Genomic DNA, 22,024 nt, shown 5'->3' with positions numbered 1-22,024 from the left:
TTTTTTCTAGATCAATCTTATTTGAATCCAAATTGAATTCAGAGATTAATACTCTTCTAGCTTCTTCTTGCCTTTCTTTTTTCTTCCTAGATCAATTCAGATCAGGCTCCCACCCCTACGTCATTCTCCCCCAAGAGCTTGGCTTCAACAAAAAAAAAAAATAGAGATCTAGGCTAGCATGATCAAGCATTAAGATATAAATATCATCCCCATGAATAATAATAACATTCTCTTTCTTGGACTGCACTTTATCATTTTCTCTATTTGGTTCTTCATGTTCTTCCTGCTCCGCAAGATGGGCATGCTTGTTCAGGATAGGGCACTGGGAAGCAAGATGGCTCGAGCTCGATACCGGGTAATATATCCCCCTCAACATGTGATGCCTACTTTTGATCTGTCTCGAGACTTTGACGTTATGGGAACACCCTCCCTGGGTTAGATGAGTTTTTGGTACCTTGAGAAAATATCCTATGTATCACACTCAGCTTCGGCACCACTTTTTTTGTGTTTGCTTCACATTAAGAGCTTATTGATATGCTTGGTTTACATTATGGATTGTGAAAGAATCAAACGGTTCAAAAATTATAAGATTTAAGCCTAGCAATATACCATGTCACTTGACTTTTTATTGCATGTAATTTGGGGGATGAGCTTTTCTCGCATAGATCTGCACATTTCTTCTCAACCTGAATCGGAGGCAAGCCTTGATCGGCCCGACTCTACTCCATCTGGGTTCATCATTTCTACGCTAATCCTAGCAGCTTCCTAGACACCAACATCACTTTGTAATTAGGGATGGCAGTGGACCGGGGGAAAGCGGGGCCCCGCCTCGCCACGTTTGGACCGAGGATGAAGGGTATGAAACGGGGATGGAGGCGGGGACGAAGGTTAAAATCCATCACCGTTCGGAGATGGAGGCGGGGATGGACGTACACTTTTCCCCGCCCCGCCCCGTTCCCGCCATGATCCCCGACCCGTCCCAGTCACTTTTCCCCGCAATATCCCCGCCCCGCCTCATCCCCGTTTGAACCGGGGATGGAGGACATGAAACGGGGATGAAGGCGGGGGTGGAGGTTAAAATCCATCCCCGCCGGGGATGGAGGTTCTAATCTTGAGGCGGGGCGGGGGCGGAGACCTTGTCTGCCATCCCTATTTGTAATGCTCAGGGGTTTCACATGAAGCGCTCCACTATGTAATTCTAGGAAAAGAACTCATCTAGATCCAACTGACCCCAACACTCCAAGAAGTCCACCTTCACTGTCTATAGTGGTGCTCTTGCTCCTGGGGACCGTAGGATTTGGATCAGTATGTGGGATATCCATATCCTGGTCAGGTTTCTCGCCTCTAGCCTCTGGAAGACGCTTAATATACCCAGTAGGATGCACGAGCCAAGCATCATTCTTATTATTGGGCTCTCCAAACTTATCTGCTACTCTACTCTAAGCTGTGTGTTGGAAGGAGTGCCCTCTGTGAAAGGGCCCGAAAAAACTCTCCCTTGTCTCTGATCACACGCATGCTGCCCTGGCTAAACTCCATGTGTGGATTGTGGATTCATGCAACCAAGCGGACCTTGGATTCTAATAGGTCCAAAATCTGGGTTTGGGTCATGATAGGGTGGACTGGGTATAGGATTTAATAGAGGATGGGGCAGTGATGGATTCGGTTGGAGATGGTTTGGGTATTGGTTGGGTTGGTTTTGGATCTAGTTTAGGTTTGGGTTCAGGTGGTTCCGGTTAGAAGTTTGGTTAGAATCCAATTGGATCATGATTGAATCAGGGTTTAATTGATTCGTTGGACCCAAATTTGATTGGGAAGAGTTATGGATTGGGTTTTGGGTAAGAGAGGTTTGGTTTAGACCCGATGCATAACCACAATGTTATGATTGGGTCTAGCCTTGACCTGATCCAAATGAAAATTGGGGCTCCGTCCGAGTCCATTAAGATCCATTTTGGGTTAAGTTTCGTACATAGGGACAAAAATACGGGTTTGGAATCCAACCTGCAAAGTTTGAAAACAAAAATGGGTTGAAATGAGTTAGATTAGGCCAATTTTGGGTTGAAATGGGTCCAGAATCCAGACCTGTTGGAAGTGGGTTCTGGACCCATGAAACGGCTTCTAGTTGAACCGGTTATGTCAAGAACTCGTTTCTCCCAAATGAGGCTCGGTTGTTTGCCCACTCAAACCCTAGGGCATGAGGAGCGTTACCCCACCACACTGTCTGAGAGAGTGGTGGGCCAGGGGGCCCTCTCGCCAGTAGAGCATAGGGATGGCAATGGACCGGGGCGAGGGACAGGGTCTCCACCCCCGCCCCGTCTCAAGATTAGAACCTCAATCCCCGCACGGGGATGGATTTTAACCTCCACCCCCGCCTTCATCCCGTTTCATGTCCTCCATCCCCGGTTCAAACGGGGATGAGGCGGGGCAGGGCCCCGTTTCCCGTAGTCTATTGCCATCCTTTAGAAGGACCGGGGATGGGGCGGGGCAGGGAAAAGTGTAAGTCCATCCCCGCACAGGGATGGATTTTAACCTTCGTCCCCGCCTCCATCCCAGTTTCATACCCTTCATCCCCGGTGAAAACGGGGCGAGGCGGGGCCCCACTGCCATCCCTAGTAGAGCATCTCCTAGCCAACCGAATATGGCCTGTGGATTGTCGTTGGTTGGAATTCAGCCAGGGTTGGTGCCTTGTTCGGCTTCCCATGGCTCCATTTGCAAAGAAAACCCGCCGGGACCCCTATTGGTTTTACCCACCATCAGGTGGCTCCATGACATCGATCAAGCCCAGTCCGATTGGAGTCATGAAGCCTAAGCTTTGCTGGATAATGGTTGTGGCCCTCCTCCATGGTAAAAACAAATATTTGGGTGGCCTTTTTCCTACGGCTAAACCTACCTCCAACAAAGGTAATATAAAGAGGCGGCACACCCAGTATTGGAGCCACTTGCACAAGGGACTAGTTCATTGATGTTGGATCTGAATCACTCAACCGCTGCTCCAAACGATCAAACCGCTCTAGGAACATCTCTAGCATCGCTGCAAAATTTTGATCCATCGTGTCCAATTGTTCATTCAATCCATTAATCTTCTCAAACTTTTTTACTTAATTTTATTGAGATGATCAACACACACTTCAGTAGATTCTCCAAACTTGCACTTCAAAATGTGTGCCATCACGATCATTAAGTGGAAGATCTCAGGATCTAATACGACTTGATGCAAATAAGTTGCTCAAATTCTAGAAATCTACCTATCTATGACTACACTATCAACTATGAAAAGTAAGCAAGGAATACAGTTTAGAGAGAAGAAAATAAAAAATAAATTCAAAGTAATTAATCAAATGTGGATACCTTCCTTGTAGGCTTTTAAAAAATTGAAAGAAAGCAAGGTTTTTCACTTTAAAATATATTTTTGAAATGGATCCGGAATTTAAGAAAGTATATGGGGACTGTTCTTCAAGGTAAAGAGTATATCCTCCTCCGATGAACAAGGATTAGCTAAATCAGGAATCCTCGATCTTCGTTTCGGGGTAGCAGTGTTTGAGAGAATTGTGTACCTTCATAATTTAGACCTAAAAGAAAACCGAGTTCGGAGACAAGAGCCATCGAAACTCGGAAAAATCACAAAAAATAGCAAATATGAAAACGTTAGACAAATCTAAACTTGATGAAATGCATAAAAGATATAAGATACAGAAAAATAGAAACCAGGTCACACATCGAACTTAGGTAGCCCTTTCTACATTATTAACGAACGTGGAGGAGCATGGAAAGCACTTCAGCTAGGTGCAGGTTCTAAAAGATGGGTGAGACTAAGGATTTGGGTTCTAGGCTAGACTAGGTTTTGACTTAATTGGCTAGGCTAGGTCAGCTAGGCTAGGTCTTGTATGGAATTTGACAGAGTGTAGACGTGAATTTCAAATGCTAAAATAGAGGGGTGAGACTCTCTATTTATAGTTTTTTTAGGTGGTTCCAGATATGTTTCTTGTGTATCTGAGATCTGTCTAAATGGACGATTGTTAGGTCGTTGAATTTAAATGAAAGGTTGAGATTTGTCTAAGGTATATTGCCTTGGATAACAGGTTTTTAACAAGAATGTGGTTTTGAGAATAGGTGGCCTTCTATTTTTGAGTTTGAAAGGCTAAGAGGGCAAATCCCACTCAAGAGGTGTGCTGAAAAAGGGCGGCAAAACATTAACAATAACTAGTATTAACGATAACTGAGTTAATGATAATTCTCGACAAAAAAAAATGAGCTAACAATAATTTTTGGTAAAAAAAGAAGCTAATGATAACCTAGGTTGTCGTTAGTGCTTTTGGGCAAAGATGCTAACGACAACCTGACTTGTCGTCAGCAAAATCAGGTAAAATAGGCCTAACATGCTAACTTGTTTTGACCATAACTTTCTACTATGATGTTTGTTTGTGATTATTTTTATTGTGTTTGAAAGCTAACATCCTCAACATTAATCCATCTTTTAAGTGAAAAACTAAATTCGATAGTTTTAGTGGTAAAAAATGCAGTACAAATAGGCTTCACTTGAAAAATAGGTTTTTTATTAAACAAGTCAGCTTGTTTTGGATATAACTTTCTATTCTAATGTTCGATTGACAAGATTTTTTATTCGTTGAAAAGATGAGATTCTTTAGTTTACATTTTTTTTGGACAAAAACCTTGTGGACACCGTTTTAAAGGCCAAAAATAAAGTTTAAGTTAGCAGAACCTTATAACATGCCAAAAACATTGGATTTTGATATGAAATTCATGACATAAAATGATTCGGTCAAAATTTGCATCTATATATGCCACTATTTATTGTTGAACATATGAAGCTCGATTGATAACAAAGAAATAAAAACATTGGCTTTTAAAAAGAGCGAAAAATTAGCTTTGACAAAGCATTTTCGAAAAGAGAGCTTTAACAAAAAGACATAAACAACTTGATGGTTGACGTTAGCTAAAGACATATAGATAATTTAACATGAGGGACTCCCTAGGGCCTTCCACTTGATAGGCAGGGAGGTCTAACTAAAATGGTTGGACTACAGACTAAGCTAGTACCTTGTTTCACATGAGGGTTTTCTCTTGAACTCAGTGTTGTGAGCAGAAAGTCTTGCTGAATGAGGTCAGACGAAGATGAAACAAGTGTCTTGTCACTTAAAATTGTACAAAGATGACTGATGTTTTTAACAAAAGACAAAGACTTTTTTTTTTAAAACACGAAGAAAAGACAAGCTTTTTGGGCATAAGCATCGAAACGACTAAGACATTTTTTACTTTTGACGGAATGGAATGGAATGGTGCCTTTTTCAAAAAAGTGCTCTTGGAAATAGGATTGAGTTTAAAACAATTTATACGCTCGTCAAATGTGTTTCGGATTGCATCATCAATCCGTGGAACAACCTATGGACCTAATGTCCATCTATCTACAAGATGATCCTAAGATAGGACTGGGTAGATTTTTTCAAATGGGACATGGGACAATTGAGTTTCTAAAAATTATGCTAGTTGCAAAGAAAACTTGTTAGTAATATGCAAAAAAGAATGCATATGATGGCATGCATAGTGAAATACTTTGACTTGACCCATTTTAATCAAGGTGATCTTGTGCAGATAAATAACAGTTCAATATCATAGGCAATAACCTTTCCCATGGATGATTATCTAAATTATGCATGACTTACCAGTGCAAGCGAAGCAATCATCGTAGGCATGAATAACTGATAATTCTTTTTATTTATATTTTCTTTCTTAGATGGTGCATGTCATGCTTCACTATATGCACGATATACTTTTGTTTCTCTTTCATAACTCTCTGTGGGTATGACACAGATATACATATTAGAGGTTTGGCCCAAGGGTATATTCAATCAACTTGTATTTTATTACCCTGGCCTTGCACATCCTCTCTAGGCGTATGGTGATGGACGATACAGTCAAGCGAGAAACTCCAATACCTGCAACCTTATATATTAGAATTTACTTTCAACATAAGCCTTATTCATTACCACCTCGCGGCCTCGATAGTAGCTATCATCTATCTTTGTGACTAAAAAAACAACATTTCATGCTTAACAATATCCCATAAAGCCTTATGTATCGCTTACTCTCTTATTGTAATCTATAAGAGAATTATTATACACATTCTTTAACATTTGATTAACTCTCTTGACATATATGATTTACATGATAATAAATCTTTTACCGCTTCAACAACCTCTATCAACATAATGTCATTTTGAACACTATCACATATCAATCCAGTTGACCGTGCACAAGGTCAGGAGCCACTCATCCAGGCTCAAGTCATAACAATTTTATAACATGCTCTTCATAATGAACATTATGCAATACACACATACATAATTCAATATGCATTTCATCTTTGATAAGCATAAACATCATGCTAACATATATCATAAATTCTGAAATACACTCATAGGTGCATGTTCATAAAAATTCAAAATACCTAAATATGCTCGCAAAGCTTGAACATATACGTGTCTTTATTGAAAACATATTCAAAATATTCACATATGGATAATTTCAAAGCTTTTTACACACATACGTAGTTTTGCTTGAAAAACCCAATGCTTTCATAAATATACATTTTTCTCAAAAAATATGCAACATGAACAATTTTCGAAACCATATATATACGTATATATTTTTTTAACTACATAAATATGAAAATCTATGTATTTTAGAAAACCTAAAACTATGCATATATGTTAAGTTATCGTAAACCTATCTCGTAGTGCATGAAAAGAGAGAGGGTGTCAAGAAAAAAAAAGGTGGAGTGGGTACCAACTGGGTGTCAGTGACTTCTGCTCACTTGAAGGGAGGGTAGCCACCATGAGAGAGAGAGAGAGAGAGAGAGAGAGAGATGATAAGTGAGTGAGAGTGAAGGGTGAAGAGGGATATTTATAGAGGAGAGAGAGAGTGAGTACGTGAGGAAAAAGGGAAGTAGGTAGTACGCTTGATGTGAGGGCTTTAATGGGGATGTGAGGAGTAGAGGTGATGGGCATTTGGGTTTGGATTTGCTGAGACCCACTTGGGTCTCATTAAATCCAAATTCAATCTCTAGTATTATATATATATTTAATTAAATTCATTTGGGTCTTATGTTATTCCAAAATCTTATTATATAAATTTATTTTTGTAGGATCCATTTGGGTATTCCAAATGGATCCAAAATCACATTTTCTTAATGGGATCTAATTGGGTATCCAAGTATAATCTAATATCTTATTTTTTTAGTAGGATCTATTTCAGTCTCCAAATGAATTCAAAACTCACTTTTTACTTAGTGGGATCCATTTGGGTCTCCAAATGGATCCGAAACTCACTTCTGCTTAGTAAAATTCAGTTAGGTTTCCAAATGAATCTAAAACACTTTTTATATTAGAGAAGATCCATTTGAGTCTCAAATGAATTCAAATCCCCTCTATGCTTGGTTTAAACCCCAATATGGGTCTAAACCCTACCCAAACCCACTTGGATTGATCTGAATCATATGGAGATCCAAATACCTTCTAAAAACCTCATAAATTCCCTCATTAAACATTTAATAACTTCAATAAATGTTGAACTATTATCAATAATGAATTTGATAATTAATCAATCGATAATTTGTCAGAAAAACAATATTTAACTAAATAACTCATAAAAATTCCTCTTTTATTCATTTTAAAAATTCTGAAAAAAATTGCAGATTTTACATCCCACCCTCCTTAAAGAAATTTCATCCACGAAATTTGTTTACAGTTACATACTAAACAATTCAGAATGTTTCGCTTTCATTTCTTCCTCTGGTTTCCAAGTGCATTCCTTAATTCTATGGTGTTGCCATCGTACTTTCACTAAGGAAGTAGTCTTCTTCTGCAAGACTTGCTCTTATCAATTCAAAATCTCTATAGGTTATTTTGTAATTGTAAGATCTTTCTGGATCTCAAGATCCATTTACTGGATGACATGAGTCGGGTTAGACATGTATTTTTTCAGCATAAAAATATAAAATACATTATGAATGCTCAAAAACAAGGGAGGAAGTGCCATCTTATATGATGCTTCTCTGATCTTCTCAACAACTTCAAAGGGCCTAACATATCTCAAATTAAGCTTGCCTTTCTTGAAATCGATGAGACCTTAATGAACACATGATCGCCTATAGCAAAGGCAAGTTCTCAATGTCTCTAATCATCATAATTCTTTTAACAACTCTGAGCTATCAAGAGTCTATTTCAAGCTAGTTGTACTTGATCGGTGTAGTACCAAAGCATAATTGGTGATTCTACCGACTCATCACCAACTTTACTCCAACAAACTGGGGATTTGCAGGGTCGCTCATATAGGGCCTCGTATGAAGCCATTCCAATACTTGAATGATAATTATTGTTATAAGTAAACACTACCAACTTTAGATATTTGCTCCAGTCACCCTTTCATTCCAGTACACATGTGCATAGCATGTCCTTCAAGGTCTGAATCATCATTTAATATTGTCCTTTTGTCTGAGGGTGAAAGACTGAACTAAACTTGAGCTTTGTTCTCAAAGCTTTCTGCAATTGTCCCAACAATTTAGAAGTAGACCTCAGATCTCTATTTGAGATGATCGATAATGAACTTCGTGAAGTCTAACGATTTCATCAATATACAAATCTGCAAGACTCTTTAGAGTATTATTTGCATGAATTAGCAAAAGGTATGTCAACTTCGTTAGGCGGTCTACAATAACACAAATAGCATCACACTAATGCCTAGTCTTGGGCAGGCCTACCACAAAGTCTATGGTAATGCCTTCCCATTTCCGTTATAGTATATCTATAACTTGCATCATATCGCCAGGTCTTTTATATTCAATTTTGACCTATTGACAAATCAAACACCTTAAAACGTATTTAGCAATCTCATATTTCATCCCATTCCATCAGTAGTTATGTTTAAGTCCTTGTATATCTTAGTACTGTCAGGGTGGATGGTGAACTTGGATCTACGAGCATCGTAAAGCAAATCCTTCCTTAATTGTGGATCCTTATGTGCCCATAATCTTTGGCCAAACCATAGAAAGTCATCTTCTTCTAAGTGCAAAGCCCATTCATCTTGTTGGCAAGTTGCTAGTATCCTAAAGAAGTTTAGATGATCTTTCTACTGAGTTATTATCCGATCCATGATATCCATTCGAATAGCCATGTTGATTATTCTCATCTTGCTAGAATTGAAACCAAAAGGTTTCCATGAAATGAGATCTTCGAGAAGCTTTCACTTATTACTCATGGCATAAGATAAACTTCTTGCCTTTCTGATCAAGGCATCTATGACAACATTAGCTTTCCCTGATTGGTAAGAGATAGTAAAATTGTAATCTTTAAAAAGGCCTAACCACCTTCTTTGTCTCATATTTAAGAGAAAATATACTTGAGGTTTTGTGGTCGAAGAATACCTTGAACTGCTCTTCGTACAAATAGTGTCATCATATCTTGAGAGCGAACACTACTATTGCTAACTCTACATCATGAGTGGGGTAATTACGCTCGTACACCTTCAATGGGCAAGAAGTGTATGTGATCACTTGTCCATATTGCATTAGAACATAACTTAAACCCATTCTTGAAGCATCACCATATACAATAAATCCTCCTTCGCCTGGGAGAAGTGTAAGTATATGAGTTGAGGTAAGCCTCTTCTGAACTCCTGAAAACTTTCTTCGCATTGTTGTGTCAATATGACTTAATTTCTTTGCGAAGCAATTTTGTCATACGAGTTGCTATCTTGGAGAGATCATGAATAAACCTTCGGTAATAACCAGCAAGTCCTAAGAAGTTATGAATGTATGTGACATTCATAGGTTGTTTTCAATCCAAAACCGTTTTTGCCTATTAGGATATCTAAAATCTATTTACAAAAACCCATTTCAAAAATTAAATTAAGAGATTTAATTATCAATGGGATAATTACCTTAGTGGGGTCCACGAATACTCTATTTTTTGAGATCACGTGTCCCAAAAACATGATATACTCTAACCAAAACTCACACTTAAAGAATTTTGCATATAACTTATGCTTTCTAAGTGTCTTCAAAATGATCCATAAATGGTTTATGTGATCTTCTTTGCTTTTCGAATAAATCAAGATGTCATTAATAAAAACAATCACCAAAAGATCTAGTAAGGGCCAAAATATCATATCCATAAGATTCATAAATGTTGCAGGTGCAATGGCTAGCCCAAAAAGCATCACCAAAAACTCATAATGGTCATAACACATTCTGAACGTCGATTTTTGCACACCAGATTCTGAAATCCTCAACTGGTGGTAGCCAGATTTGAGGTCTATCTTGGAGAAGATATGTGCATCTTTAAGTTGACCAAATAAGTTATCTATACGTGGAAGTGGGTACTTATTTTTTATAGTTACATGATTCAACATACGATAATCGATGCATAACCACATTGATATGTCCTTATTTTTTATAAAGAGCACAGGGGCTCCCCATGATGATATGCTAAGTCGGATAAATCATTTATCCAAGTGTTTTTGCAGTTGCTTTTTCAACTCTTTCAGCTCTACGAGTGCCATCTGATATGGAGCTTTAGAGATTAAGGTTATACTAGGCACCAACTCTATCAAGAAATGAATCTCCTGCACAAGAGGTAGTCCCAAAAGATCATCAGGAAACACATCCATGAATTCTCTTACAACATCCAAGTCCTCCATAGGGGTCGTGCTGGGTTTGACCACAAAAATGCTGGCTAGAAAGGCCTTATACCCCTTCTAAACACATCGCTAAACCTTTACTGTAGAGATTATATTTCCTTTCTTTATAAATTTATTGACTCTATATTCCAGGATAAGCTAATTAAATCGAATAAAATGGATTTGTCTCCTATGACAATCCACACAAGCATAGTGCTTGTATAGCCAATCCATTCTCAAAATTACATCATACTGAACCATGTCTAAAATAATCAAGTTGGCAGAGAGGTTCTCCCCCAGAATGTTAACTTTTATTTTTGGCAAATAGTTTTGGCTAATAATTCTATCGCTCGATAGTGTAACAATCTCTAATGCATATCTTAATATAACAAGTATTATATCTATCATGCTAACAAAATGTGTAGACATAAAAAAGTGTGGCACTAGTATCAAACATAACCTTAGCCTCAAAGTTCACAATAGAGATGGTACCTTCTATCACATCAGCATCGTCTGTCAGTTCTTCTTTGTTAGTTGCATGAATATGTCCTATAACTCACTTTTGTTCTTGCGACTGTTGTTGTTGTTGACCTCTTGGTGCTGCATTTTGCTTGTTTTGTGCCATAATCTTTGGATTGTCCTTGATGAAGTGTTCCATCCTTCCATAGTATAGGTATGCGCCGATGTCAAAGTAGCACTGGCCAATGTGGTGCCTCTTACACTTCAGGCAAACATAGTTATGTGGCTATTATAAAAAGTTTTCACCTTGCTGAAATCATGCCCTTTTGGCTGGTGGCCCTCTATTCTATCCAGCAGCAAAGTTTTGAGGCCTCTTCCCGTTGCCTCCAGTCTTAGTCGTCTAAGACTCCTTGGAAGAATTTCAGTCTGCCACAACCCATCACGAACTTCATGCACATACTTTTGAGCGTGTTCCTTATCTGTGACATAGACATGTAGATAATATTTCTCTAGGTGTCTAAACCTAATGGTGTACTCCACAATGATATGAATGCCTTGCTTTAATTTCAGGAACTCTTGATTCTTATGGTCCTTCACATGCTGGAAAAAATAGGTGTCGAGGAACACCTTTGAAAATTGGGCCCACGTTAGGGCCTACAGTTGTTACGGTGTGTAATGGATCTCATGAACCGTGTCCCGCCAACTTTTTGCATCCTCCTTCAGCTGGTATATGCCAAAGGTTACTTTATAGTCCTTAGGCACTCGTAGTACCTAAAATATCTCCCCAATTGCCCGGATCCACTCATCTGTTGCATCAAGGTCCTCTTTCCTCAAGAAGGACGGGAGATGCAAGACCATGAAGTGCTTGAAGCTGACTTCATGATTATTGTTCCGATTACTTTTATAGTTCCTTTGTCCATCATCTTTACCATTGTCATTACCCTCGTTATTAGTGAGGTTCTAGCAAGTCTCGATTAGAGTATCAAGAGCTTCTAGTAGGAAGATTCTCTGCGCAGTTCAACCCTGGGAATGTTGTCTGGCAATCTAGTATAGTAGAGAATTTATAAGTTCACATAAATATCGGTGATCTAGGTTTACACTTGCAAACTTTCAAACTTACAATAATAAATATCACAATTTCAATAAATTAAACAAGTGAAAATTATTTACAGAGTGATGTCCGTCTGCTGACCATGTCATAAACCAGTATTTTCTTTTAACTTTGATATCAATAATGTAACGCCCTAAGATTTGAAAACTTGAAAAATGCAAAAAAAATAAACTTTTCTTTTCTAAGTATCAGCAAAAACATTCCTAACTTTTGGTCAAAACCTCGTGCGAGTTACATAATGATCAATCATAATAATATTGAATTTAAGGCAGTTAACATTTACCAAAATGATTTCATTTCATAGACATAGTAATTTACAAAATCTGAAATTATAGTAATGTTTTTTAACACAACTAGTAAAATTTGTCCAAAAACTCAGTTCTCAAGAAAGAAAAATGACTAGCCTTGTGATGTTGCCTTGGCTTCCCACAATCATTCTGTCTCAGCTAATCAATACCTAAAATTGTTTTAGGAGGGGGTCAGAACAACCACTAGAAGGAATACAATAACATAACATACTTGCATAGAAATAGGTATCCATGCAATAATAGTTTTTTCATGTAAATAAGGAATTATCAGTGCAAATAAATACTAGTTCAATTTCATATGCAATAGTCTTATTCATGCATGCTTATTCAATTTATGCATGACTTATCAGTGCAATAGAAGCAACCATCGTAGACATGAATAACTTATAATTCTTTTTGTTTACATTTTCTTTCTTAGATTGTGCATACCATGTGTTAGTATATGCACGATACACTTTTCTTTCTCTTTCATAACTCTCTGTGGGTACGACATAGATAAACGGATTAGAGGCGTGGTCTAAGGGTATATTCAATCAACTTATATTTTATTACCCTGACCTTCCACATCCTCTTAATTTTGAAGGTGAGAAACGATAGAGTCGCGAGAGAAACACCAACATCCACAACCTGATATATTAAAATTTACTTTTGTAACTCTCTTTGTTCATGAGAAGGTTAAGAAGAATGAGATACAAGTACAATTTGTTTTTTCCAAACAATAGTTAACAAATATCTTGATCAAACCACTCTAAAGGTTGTCCAAAAACTAGTAAAGTTATTCTAGATTTTGTAAATGTAGTTGTGTTGGAAAAACTAGTAAATTTTACTAGATAGAGTAATTTACTAGTAAAGTTTGTCAAAAAACTCAATTTTGGATAAAGGAAAATGACTGACTCTGTGATGCCATCTCAGCTTCCCGCAATCGCTGTCTTAGCTACTCAATGCCTAAAATGGTTTTAGTAGGAGTTTAGAACATCCCCCAACAGAAATACAATAATACAACATACTTGCATAGAAGTAGGCATACATGAAATAACAGTCTTTTCACGTAAATAAGTAATTATCAAAACAAATAAATAACAGTTCAATATTATAGGCAATAGTCTTATCCATGCATGATTATCCAATTTATGCATGACTTACTAGTGCAAACGAATCAATCATCGTAGTCATGAATAACTTATAATTCATTTCATTTATATTTTTTTCTTAGATGGTGCATAACATGCTTCACTATATGCACGATACACTTCTATTTCTTTTTTATAACTCTCTATGGGTACACCATAGATATACAGATTAGAGGCTTGACCTATGGGTATATTCAATCAACTTGTATTTTATTATCCTGGCCTTGTACATCCTCTCCGATCTTAGGGTGAGGGATGATACAATCGAGAGAGAAACTCTAACACCCACAACCCTATATATCAGAATTTATTTTTAACTGAAGCCTTATCCACTACCACCCTGTGGCCTCGGTGGTAGCTATCCCCTATCTTCATGACTAGGAAAATAATCTTTCGTCCTTAACAATATCTCATGGAGTCTTATGTATCACTTACTCTCTCATTATAAGCTATAAGAGAATTATTATACATATTTTTTATTATTTGACTAATTCTCTTAACATACATGCTTTAAACGATAATTAATCTTTTACTGCTTCAATAGCCTCTACTAGCATAAGGACGTATCATTTCAATTAACCTTATCATTAGGTTATTGGCCACCTCTTTAGGGAACTATCACATATCGATCCAATTGACCCCACAAGGTTGTGAGCCATTCTATCGGGCTCGAGCCATAACAATTTCATAACATGCTTTTCATAATGGACATTATGCAATACATACATACATAGTTCAATATGCATTTCATCATTTATAAGCATAAACATCATGCTAAAATATTTCATAAATTCTGAAATACACTCGTAGGTGCATGTTCGTAAAAAATCAAAATACGTGAATATGCTTCTAAATCTTGAACATATATGTCTTTATTTAAAACATATTTGAAATATTCACATATGGATAATTTTGAAACTTTTTGCACACATGTATTTTTGCTCAAAAAATCCAATAGTTTCATAAATATATATTTTTCTCAAAAAAAATGTGCAACATGAACAATTTCTAAAACCACACTAAAACCATATATATTTAATTAAATTCATTTGGATCTTATGTGGATCCGAAATCATATTATATACATTTATTTTTGTAGGATCTATTTGAGTCTTCTAAATGTATCCAAAATCTTTTTTTCTTAATGGGATTCAATTAGGTATCCAAGTGGATCCAATATCTTGTTTTTTAACGGGATGCATTTGGGTCTCCAAATAGAACAAAAAATCATTTTTTACTTAGTGGAATCCATTTGGGTCTTTAAATAGATTTGAAACTCACTTTGCTTAGTATGATCCAATTGTATCTTCAAATAGATCCAAAACACTTTTCCACATCATAGGGGATCTATTTGCGTCTCAAATAGATCCAAATCTCATCTATGCTTGGTTTGAACCCCTATATGAGTCTAAACCCTACCAAACTCATTTGGGTTGATCTGAATCTTTCGAAGATCCAAATACCTTATAAAAACCTCATGAATTCTTTGATTAAATATCTAATAACTTGAATAAATGTTGAATTATTATCGATAATGAATTTGCTAATTAATTGATTGATAATTTGTCAAAAAATGGTATTTAACTAAATAACTCACAAAAATTCATCTTTTATTCATTTTGAAAATTTTAAGAAATTTATGGATTTTACATGTAGGTTCCTTTAGAATCCAACTACGCTAAGTTTGTTCATGTTTATGCCTATGAGTGTGGTTAGTGAGCTCAAAAAACGAAGAGTAGATCAGGTGATCTTGTAGACGGTGAGGATGCCAAATCACTTGATCTGCTCTCTAGAAAATGTGTTTCCCAATTTCACATCACAAGCATGATCTCATTTATTATCATGGTGTGCCTCCCTTTGTTTCTAATGAATACAAATTGGGTGATTCCCCACTTGAATGGCTTGAGCACTATTCTTGAAAAAGAGGTTCCCTCATGTGGAAGGCCATATTCAAATCTTTTCAGATATTTTTATCTTTCTTAGTTGCATCCGACGATGGGTCGAGTATCAAATGGTCCTTCACCTCAAATGGTGAGTTCTCGATTGCCTATTGTTATGCAGCGTGCATAGATCCAGGCGTGGATTGGTTGCCGATGGGATCAGTTTGGGATGTGGGTTCTTCACCTTGAGCGCAATTTCTGTCTTGGACCTTGTTAGCTAGTCATGTCAATACTCTCCACCATATCCAAAAATGGGGGGTGCAGTTTCGAAATCATTGTTGCATGTGTGAGCAAGACTTGGAGTTCGCCATACACCTGTTTCGGTCTTGTTCCTTCTTTCAATCTCTTTTCAACTTAGAGGGATTTAAACATGATGTCCAAGCTCAATCCTCAGGGATTTGGTTTTGAGCCCTCATTTCTTAAGTTTTCTAAGAAATAGCGTTGGGTTTAAAAGCGTTGGCTTTCTTAGGCATGGTGGCAGACTTGGAAGGAGAGAAATGACAGGCTTTTCAATGGTAGAAATCGCGATGTGAGTGGCCATTCAATCATATATGTTTCACTCAGCCTACACAGCATGGCCGAACCAGGACCTTTCGTGGATTGGGATTCGTCTGCTCGGACCATTTATTTGATGAAGTACCTCTAATTTCTCGCTCATCTGTAATTATTCCATCTGAAAATCTATATTTTTTTTTTGAAAGGCAAGCTGGGGTTAGGCGGACCCCTCCCAGAACCACAGCCGGCCCATGTGGCCGAGGGATTGAATCCTGTCAGCTTCACACAGGGCCCCGCTTACCACATGGGATACCACCTCGGTGGTTCATCTGAAAATCTATTGTTTCTACATCTGTATCGTCTACACTGCTTGTTCGAATAAAATCTTTCTTCATTTATTTTCAAAAAAAAGAAAAGACAAATTGCACAAGAATGGCGTGTCCTGCAATTTTTTGTTGTGTCTTTGTGACAAGTGGCATTCAAACACCTACATGTGCAATATGATCAAGGATCCAACTCCAATTGGACACCATTCCTATCGCAGGGGTCCAAGTGAAGTGGAGCTCACGTCTGGGCTCTTTTCGTTTATGAGATAGATGGTTTACTTCTCTGGGCTCATATCCATCGGCGCAATAACTTCGTAGTTTTGATGCTGTGACTTAAGATCAAACCCCAAAATCAAGCTTCAACCTGCCATGCTGTCAGCTTTACAGGTTATGTATAATGTATTATCCATACAAAAGCAAAATGTCACCAAGAGCGTTGAAAACAAAAGGCCTGAACACTAACATTAGGAGATCTTTCTCAATAATATGAGTGCAACTATTGTAATATATGAAACAAAACTCTGCTCTAGGCTTGTTTGATGCGACCCATGAGGGTGAGCCTACCGACTCGGGCCAACTAGCTCGAGCCTAGGCTCGTAGGGGCTAGGGAGTTTGGCAGTAAGCCAGTAATCAGAGAGAGAGAGAGAGAGTAGGTAAGTATCTACAGGCCAACTAATTAATGCAAAAGGAAGGGGGGAGGGAGGGGGCATGGTTGGAAAATGTGGACAACCTGACCTGCTTTTGCATGGGAGCAGGAGGTCAAAGGTGGCGCAGGAGAGATGTTAATCCTGAATAGGTACGGCCAAGATACGATACGTGATACGGTCAGAGAGAGAGAGAGAGATGTAGGCCTGCAGGAAGAAAAGCTAAGAGTACCGACTTCCCAAGTGAGGGCAAAATCAGAAGCTGCTGACATTCTGAAACAGCAATTATGTTTTATTGCATGTCTCCTCTCTATTAGCTAACCAGCCGAAGACTAAGACGATTTTTTAAAAAATCCATTAAATAGTAGCCATTAGCCTCCACGCGTCCATCATCACAATAATGGTTTTCCTTAGCAACACTCAACCTGGGTGTTTTTTATATGCATAAAATACTATACTGCAGTCTTGCTTTAAAGACCAACATGAGTAAAAGAGTAATCACCGTGAGACCCCAAGTCTGGTTGGTCATTTGGTTATGGTTTGGGTTATTGGTGTCCCTTTCTCTCTCTCTACGGAAATATGACAGTAAGCCCTAGTCTTGTCGGTCATTTGGTTATGGTTTTAGTTCTCTCTCTCTCTCTCATTGAAAACTTCTACCTCTTTCATTCTTTTAAACCAAGCTTTCTTTTTGCTTCTAAGACCCAACAAGACCGCAAGAGCAATTAGCAATAACAGTACGACCTAAGTCTGGTTGGTCACTTGGTTATTGTTCTGGTTATTGCTCTCTCTCTCATTATTGAAAACTTCTGCCTCTTTCTTTCCTTTCCGACTCACAGGCAGGATTTGGACATTTGGGTGGCCGGAAATACTTGGGCCTCATGTTAGACAACAAAGAGAATGTGCAAACTTTGCCGGAAAAGAAGCCGGAAATTTTGAAGGACGAGAAGATATATCCTTCTGCTCTTTCCTCACATGAAGATGTGGTCAAGGATTCGGTGGTTTTCATGGATACACTGAGGAAGTTTCATTCTTCCCTTGGTACAAGATTCATGTAAGTTTATCCCATAGCTACTGTTGCTGGTGTAAAATAAGATATGAACATACCCAGAAAAAGTTAAATATTGTTTTGTTCTATTGGAAGGATTCCGGTCATTGGAGGGAAGGAGCTGGACTTGCACCTTCTTTATGTGGAAGTAACACGGAGGGGTGGTTTGGAAAAGGTTTGCTTTTTATGCATTATGTGTTCTTTCCTGACCTTTTGACAAATTTATGAAGATAATATTGGAAGGAATAAAGAAAACGCAGGTTTTTGGTTTTGATTGATGTTGTTCTGTGCATATGTTTCTTCTATTTTCCTGTTTTTATAGTATCCGGTTTTTCTGTTTAGGTTGTTGCAGATAGAAAATGGAAGGAGGTGATTGCTGTTTTCAAGTTTCCACCCACAACCACAAGTGCATCCTTCGTGTTGAGGAAGTATTACATTACTTTGCTTCATCATTATGAGCAGGTTTACTTTTTTAAGATGGGGGGACCTTTAGTACCAGCAGCTGCAGGTAAATACTAAAGAAAACAAACTTTTGTCTGTTTTTTTTTCAGTATCCTTGGATGGTATTGTCTTTTTTGTTGTCTAGGTTCTCTTGTTGGTTTTTGCTTCAATTTTTTTATCCTGTTTCAGTTTCCTTGTCTGTTAAAAGCCCGTCACACCGACCTGCAAACAGTGAAGTTTCTGAGACTGCCTCTGAACCTGTAAACCAAGAACAGCAAATAACCAAGAAAAGGAGAAGAAACAAGACCACTCTGCAAATTGGAGGTTACTATTTCAACTCTTCACTGCATGCATTTGAGTTTTCTTTTTCTGGTCCAATTTTTCTGATATATAGTTGATGTTCAGCTGCAACACCAATGAATTCTACCGTGGTTGGAATCATTGATGGGAAGTTCGATCATGGATACTTGGTGAGTGTGAAACTGGGATCAGAAGTTCTGCACGGCGTGCTATATCACCCGGGAAGGTCAGAAGACAAAAATGGTGGCAATGCAAATGGCGCACCGCCATCCGGTCATCTTCGCCGGCGAAGAAAAGGGAGGAGGAGGGATCCCAATCACCCCAAGCCTAACAGGAGTGCCTACAATTTCTTCTTTGCAGAGAAGCACTCCAAGCTCAAGTCCTTGTACCCTCAAAGAGAGCGTGAGTTCAGCAAAATGATTGGGGAGTCATGGAACAAGCTCACCGAGGAAGAGAGGGTGGTAAAATTGCTGTGTCGCTCTTTCCTACTACTATTTAATGAGCCAAGGCTTTCTACCTAGCCTATCTATCTGCGTTTGCAGAAACCAGACAGTCAGTATGTCTCGAGTCTACCTCACTAAGACACTTCACCTAGCATATGTCTTATTATTGACACGACACGCCACCAGGCACGAAGACACCTTGACATTTCATAGACAATCAAACCCGTGTCGAACACAGTCAAGACTGTTTCTGGTCTTATCTGTTTCTTTCTATGACCTTAATTGTTTGAACTCCATTTACTTGAATGTGTTTTTTTTAATCATTTCATTGGCTGCATTATACTTGAATTTTTAAGTTAGATCATTATTAAATCTTTTTAATCATAACCAGTTAGAATTGTTCAATAATTCGCACTTAAGATGATATTTGTACTTTATTAATGAAACCAAGAAGCTTGAATGTACATAGTTCATATGCGCGTTATATATAAAATTGTTCGACTGTTTCCGTGTTTTACAAAATTTTGTGTCGTACCGTGTGCCTTGTCTCTGTGATATAGCTTTGAGCATGAAATAGTCGGTGTGTGGCCATAAACTTCGCCCATCGACAATAATTTATAAGGTCCGTTGTGAATATACTGCTCGTGTGAGCTTCTAAGCAGGTGAGGGATGGTATGACTCTTGCATATTGGTGCAAGTTTCCTATATGCTTAATCTAAGTACAACCATCCGACAGGTTGTAGAAGATTTTGAGTCTGTTCAATACATGATGTAATCCGAACAGTTCATGGATGGTCATCAAATATGATGGTTCTGTTGGCGATCCTGCACATGTTTTGATTTATCTCAAAGATGATTTTAAGAGACCACACAAATTGATTTTGGTTTACATATATAGTTCTGGTTGTATTAAGTGTAACAGGATCTTGCTCGAGACTAACTTGGGTTCAGTTTCTTGAGCTAGTAGGACCAGACTGAGCATCTGCCGAGCTGACCAACCACACTTTTCTCTTGCCCTTAAATTCTAGCCAAACCAAGTCACAGTGCTGGGATTCCTTCAAAAACTTGGTCGACTCCTCTTGTTGGTTCTCTCTTTAGTGTTCATTTCTTGTTTCTTAGATTCTCAATGTGTGTTGATTGCAGGTTTACAACGTTTGTGGTATGAAGGACAAAGAGAGGTACAAGAGAGAGATGCAGGAATACAGAGAAAGGTTGAAGCTTTCCCAACCAATGGAAGGGATGAGTGAGGGGAGACAAAGGAGGAGACGTGCTGCATCATCCTCATTAGCTGATCAAGCTGTTCGAACAACGACTAGCTCTAACTTGCCTAGTGATATTGCCTCCCCAACGCATGCAGGGAACGTCGATGAGAAATAGGAAATATGACTAGGCTTGGTACTACAGGAACATGGAGAAAAACAGGTTATTTGCTTATGTTGAATTGAGAAAAATACCATTTGTTTTAGTCCTGATTATGTAGCAAGTTTTTTGTACTTTTTTGTGGAGGGCATTGATTTTGTAAACCTTTGTATGTGGCGATTTAAAACTATATGCTGTTGTTAATGGATGGTAGTGTTTCCTTTGCTTGCAAGGCAAACAACTCCTTAACTAAAAGACTAGCATAAATTATCAACCTTCTTTAAAAGCAAACTTCCCGTCCCTCGCAACCTATGTAGATTGAGTGAGAGGAGAGATTCAGGTTGCTTACCTTTAAAAAAAATTTAGTGAAATAGAAATCAAAGTCTCTCATCAAATCTATTCAATCAGAAGCATGATTTTTAGTGAATCAGCAACGATGAGCTCATTAATGAGTTTAGATTAAGGAAAAAACAAGTGCATCTAGAAGCATATAGGACAGTTTAAGATATAAACTGTTAAGGAGCTAGAAATGATGGCCTATCTGAAAATATGCAGCTAGTTTACAATTATAGTGGATCTTTTATTAGGACAGAAAAAAGAAGTCAAGTACGTTTTCCAAAGAATAAAGGGTACTTTTATAGTTGCACCTGGCAAATTGAGACCAACTTTTCCAACATGGAAAATAAATTGAGCATGCCAAACATGATAAATGGTAGTCTTAGCTTTTAATTTAAGTAAATTAACAGTAGAAGATTGAATAATCACAATAGTGTACCCCAAGTTATCATGCCTCAAAGCAACAAGGCCCGGAAGGCCTGAACTATGCCGATCCAGCTGTCATTAAAAAGAATCCAGTAGCAGCAAAGAACCAGATTAGTAGAATGCCAATCCAAGAGTAATCCTAATCCATGGTGAACATAAGAGTGATTTTCTTTTTAGGCTCTGTTAGGAAATTAATAGCTGAGATGGGAATTGACGCAGTTGGTAAAAACTTAGTCAAATTACCTTGGCGGTAGACGTTTGGTAAGTGGTAGATGGGATAGGTGTTTATGCATTTGGGATGGGAAGTGAGGTGCTGTCTCCTTTGTATTTACACTAAAGAATGAAATTGATAGCTACCACCTTTACCAAATACATAATTTGGCAGCTGCCACTTTTTCAAATACATAATTTTCATCCCTCTACCAGTTTCCAAAGGGAACCTTAATCAAGACGGGAGATGATCCTTGTAGGATTTGAGATCGAGATCTCTCAGTTATGATAGCATGACCTAACCCATCCAGCTATCTCATTCAACCCCATCTAAAAAGAGATTTTTGGGGATAAAACCTCTA

The 22,024-nt window shown here is 38.0% G+C and overlaps 1 protein-coding gene across 1 annotated transcript; it reads left to right on the top strand.

The window, feature by feature from the left end:
- The first annotated feature begins 295 nt into the window (after positions 1–295).
- LOC149835825 (high mobility group B protein 9-like) lies at positions 296–20,708 on the top strand. The gene is made up of 7 exons (XM_090009659.1): positions 296–355; positions 17,939–18,153; positions 18,244–18,322; positions 18,490–18,655; positions 18,778–18,912; positions 18,994–19,349; positions 20,475–20,708. The coding sequence occupies exons 1-7, from the start codon at positions 296–298 to the stop codon at positions 20,706–20,708; spliced, it is 1,245 nt and encodes a 414-aa protein (XP_089865785.1).
- The last annotated feature ends 1,316 nt before the right edge of the window (positions 20,709–22,024 follow it).

This window comes from Nuphar pumila, chromosome 6 (genome assembly GCF_984573655.1).
Source record: "Nuphar pumila chromosome 6, dmNupPumi1.hap1.1, whole genome shotgun sequence".
Classification (NCBI taxonomy): domain Eukaryota; kingdom Viridiplantae; phylum Streptophyta; class Magnoliopsida; order Nymphaeales; family Nymphaeaceae; genus Nuphar; species Nuphar pumila.
This window is presented reverse-complemented; position numbering and strand designations above follow the sequence as displayed.